This window comes from Octodon degus, unplaced genomic scaffold (genome assembly GCF_000260255.1).
Source record: "Octodon degus isolate 3935 unplaced genomic scaffold, OctDeg1.0 scaffold00107, whole genome shotgun sequence".
Classification (NCBI taxonomy): domain Eukaryota; kingdom Metazoa; phylum Chordata; class Mammalia; order Rodentia; family Octodontidae; genus Octodon; species Octodon degus.
In genome coordinates, this window is record NW_004524683.1 from 5,498,357 (window position 1) to 5,502,825 (window position 4,469).

The 4,469-nt window shown below is 44.4% G+C and overlaps 1 protein-coding gene across 2 annotated transcripts in view; it reads left to right on the forward strand.

Moving 5' to 3' along the window:
- Nucleotides 1–294: 294 nt before the first annotated feature.
- Spata6 (spermatogenesis associated 6) overlaps nt 295–4,469 on the forward strand; it is a 123,003-nt gene continuing 118,828 nt past the window's right edge. The window contains exon 1 of one of the 2 annotated variants that reach the window (XM_004639150.2): nt 295–532. In XM_004639150.2, the coding sequence (XP_004639207.1) occupies nt 482–532 (51 nt within the window). In that variant the 5' untranslated portion in view covers nt 295–481. The remainder of the gene's footprint in view (nt 533–4,469) is intronic. The other variant, XM_012516475.2, reaches the window with a different exon arrangement.

Below are 4,469 nucleotides of genomic sequence, written 5' to 3' on the forward strand. Positions count from 1 at the left end.
GGAGAAACTGAGATCCCAGAGGGATGGCACCAGCCTTAGGTGGAATAGCTGCATTGGAACCCAGAGCTCGAGTCCTGCTCGCTGCCTGGAGTCCAGCCAACCGCACATCTGCCTACTTGCCTCCGGCTTTGGGCTCGCGGAGTGACGTCACAAGAGGCTTGCCCAGTGCCCAGCCCCTTCTGAAGCCCCGCCCACGAACGCTGAGCCCCGCCCCTGCCACCGCCCTCGCGCGCGGCTCCGGCGCTTCCTCGCCACGCCTCTCTTCCGGCCCCGCCCCTACTGGCTACCATGACAACGACACAGCGCCCCGCGTTCAGCTGCTACTCCGGCGGGACCCAGGCTGGACCGCGGGCCCCGGCCTGGGGGCCACAGCTGCCACCACCGCCACCTCGCCTCCTTCCCGTCCCCGCCCCGCCCCACGTTTCCCCGCCTCTTTCGGGCCCGTGGCCGGGGTCCCTCCCCGCCACCCCACCTCGCGCGGATGCCGAAGGTGAAGGCGCTGCAATGCGCCCTGGCGCTGGAGATCCGCTCTGTGAGTATCTGTCGGTCCCCGACGCGGGAAAACAGACTCAGGGACGCCTTCCTCCGGTACCTCCGAGAGCCCCGGATTCCTTAAAACATCCTTCGCGGGCCAGCTGGTCCCTGGGGAGTTCTGCCTCCAGGGCGCCTCGCCCTCGACCACCTTGAAGTCGCGAGCGCCTTCCCCTTCTCTCCCAGCTGCATCCCAACTTATGGTCCTGGTGCTTTCAAGTTATTTTCAAGCCACGTCCAACTTTCCTGTGAAGGGGGCGGTGGTGTTCTCTTTAAGTTCCTCTTCTCCCCTTACAGCCCCAGCTTGAGCCCCAGCTCCATTCTGGGTCGTGAGTGTGTGCATTTCCTCCCCGCCGCTTTCTGACCAGATTCCTAGATTCTCGGTAGTGAAGGGGTTTACAGTAACGCAGTCTTCGCCCCCAGGAACCGAAATGTTGTATCCTGGCACGAAGTACCTTTTCGTTTCTTCCCAGGGCCTCCTAGAGGAAACCCAGCTCCTCAGAAATCACTTCAGCCACCTCTAGTCCCTAACCCTCCGGAGGGAGAGGGAACTTGTCCGTCTCAGAAAGGCCCCCTCATCATTTAGAAGGAAATACCTCATTCTCCAAACTCCTAAAGCCACCCACTGGCCTGTTTTAAGAGAACGTTGGCCCAGCTGCGGTGGAAATCCAGCTCCAGCCGAGACCTCCCCAGGTTCGGAAAACACCGTCTGGCTGGGAGATTACAAAAGATCCTTCCGAGGGGCTTTGAATTGCTTTCCAGCGTTCTTTAGAGAATCCTCTTAGTTTCCTCTTCAGACAAAAGCCCCAGCGTGCAGCTTCTCGAGAAAATCCCCTCCAGAGCTTCTTTGCACCCCATTTTAGTGCTGCAGGTACAGGCAGAACTGTAACAGTTGGGAGCCAGAGCTCTCTTCTGCGTGCACCACAAAGCTCTCTGCCTTTCCTTCTTGGGCACCTTGCAGGCAAAGCTTTACTCTGCACTCTGCCCAGGATTATTTCATCCCTTTCTTTCCTAGCTAGCCTTCCTCACTTTGCAGGGACTGCTGCAACACCAAAGGCATACCTACAGGAAAGTCACAAAACTGTGGAGGGCTTAAAGAAGGGAAGCTTTCTTTAAAGGGGCAGGACACGCTATGAGAGGAGGATGGAGACGCAGACTTCTGCGACTCTTCGTTTCGGTTCAAGTCTGCAGAGATTTTTAGCCAGAAACCCTGTAGCCCTAATTTTATATATTTGTTTCCCAAAATGATTTTTTAGCAACTTTTTTGGAAAGGAAGATTATTTTAGCAAAGAATGCATGAAACTCTGTTTGTGCAAGGGCACTTAGTAAAACTCCAGGTTCAGGACTTGATTATTGGCCGCTTCTTCCTCCCTCTAACCAATGGCCTTAGCGGCCTGGTAAGAGCCGCGCCTGATAGGCTGACAGTGCAGGCCGCGTCCCTTTTGTGGGCAGTGTAAACTGGCTAAAAGGAAGTGTTCTGTAACTGGTTGTTGCTGTGAATCTGAGTAAAACATTTTATTTCTCTGTACTACTTAAGCCTCAATGTTAGTTGTACTGCAGAAAACAAGGGTAATGGAGCTTTGTTATTCATCAACACTAAAGAAAATTCTGCAGGTGGAAGTATTTAGGATTTTTTTGCTAGACAATTGAGACACAGAACTTTATTAGTCACTTCTAAGAAATCCTACAGGTCGTATTTGGTGCTTCTTATAAGTGAGAAAATGGAGGTGTACCAGAGCCAAATTATTTATTGAAGATTACACAACCATTTTGGGGGCAGGACTGCAACAAGATGCTAAGTTTTCTGCTGAGTTTTAAAACCAATTTAAATGTCTCTGTTATTTAGGAGGAAAAAAAAGAGACTATTAGCAAATGTGCATATTGAGCATGTTGATTAATTTGGCTTTAACTGAACAGAGGAATCATGACCAGATATAATTTTAATATCTTTTCAATTTTAATTTTTCCTTTTATGTATTGTTTTACATTTTCATGGCATAAAGATCAAAACTGTATAAAATGACATACTCATGAGATTCACACCCAAGCTGCATCTTTTTAAACCTATTTCTCACTAAACTCATCTATTCCACATGGCCCTTTTCATTGGTTGAAATATAATCAGATATGCAGAGTGCTTTTATACATGCACCCCTTTTTTACTTTTATTTTTTACATAATTGGAATGATGTTTATAAACTGTTCTGTATTTTGCTTTTTTATTTAATATATCCTGGAGAAATCTTCTTGAATTTTTAAATGAAAATTTTCAAACAGTAGCTAGAAGAATCAGGGAATATTTGTGTACTATGACCTGTGCGTATTAGTTTTATATATTGTATATGTATATATATATATATATATGTATATGTATACATATATAAAATATTTTTACTAAACATCTGAATGTCAATCTAAATTATTGACTGTATCCCTGAGTACTTCAACATGCATCTTCTAAAATAAGGATGGTCTCCATAACCAAATAACATTGTCACACCTAAAATAGTGATCATTTCTTGGCATCTAGTTTATTCAGATTTTCCCAATTGTAACAGAAGAACTTACAGATAATTTTTTAAAACAAGATCTAATCAAGGTTTACATGGTGCAATTGTTCATTTGAGTTTTAGGTTTTTGTAATCCATTTTAACATAAAGGAATTCTATTTTTTTCATTTTCATTATTGCTTCCTCATTGGATTTTTATAAGTTCATATATTCACGTCATCATAATTGAGATCAAAATGTAGAATACATCCGTCACTCCACAAAATTTCCTTGTGTTCCTTTCAAGTCCAGTACAGAAGAAAATACTTTTCTAGTTTCTGTTGGTGTAAATTAATTTACTGTTACTTGCACTTCATATCAAATTTTGTACCTGGATTGTTTGGCTTAGCATGTTTTTGAGATTCAAACATGTCATTGTGTTTCTTTTCTTTTCTTTTTTTTTCTTTTTGTATTTAGGACAAGATGTATAGGGTCTCACTGCGCAGATCAGACTTGTAATGATCTTCCTGTTTACAGCCTCCCAAGTGCTGGGTTTACAGGTGTGCGCCACCATGCCTAGTCTCAATCGCCTTCTCAGCACTCCCTGGGGGCGGGACCAGCATGGCACACCAGGGGATCTCCTGGGCCCTGCATCTGCCTAGGAAGGCGCTTTAATCTGCTGAGCTATTTGGCCAGTCCTCATTCTATGTTTTGATGGTTTTTTCCTCCTTTTAAATTTTTTAAATTGTGGAGTAGTTCTACCTTAGTGCACATACCACAACATGTTGCCCATTATTGCCTGTTGAAATTTTGACAAATATATTCACAGTGTACAGAGTTTCAATCCATGGTTAGACTTCATTGCTTCATTGCTTTTAGGCCTGTGAGGCAGAAATATCACTACAGCAGGATGAAACAGAGGAAAGCTCCTCAGCTTAGGGTGGCTGGGCAGTAGAGGGAAAGGGAAGGAGACAGAGAGGAGGGACCAGGGATGCTGTGGGTCATGGATGCCACTATGACCCACTTGCCTAGAACGAAGCCCCACTTCCTGTCTGTTACTTTCAAGTGACGCTGTCGAACTGTGATGTCCTCATTGGATTAATTTGTGGATTAAGTTAGAGCCTAATGATCCAGTCACATTCCAAAAGCTCCACCGATGAAAACATGAGATTTTGCGGGAACATTTTAGATGTAAACCATGACAGACCCATTGCTTATCAGAGATAGATATAGAAAAGGAACTGTTGAGCCTTATGATATCTTACTAAGTTTTCTTGATTCTGTGACAAATCACTACCAATTTGGTGGTTTGAAACAGATATTTTACCATTTTTGAGGCCAAAATTACAAAGTAAATGAGGCAGTGAAACTCTTACCTCTGATTTCTCAATAAAATTATGGGGAAAAAAAAGAAATTAAAAAAAGAGAAGAAAAAAATTAAAAAAAAAA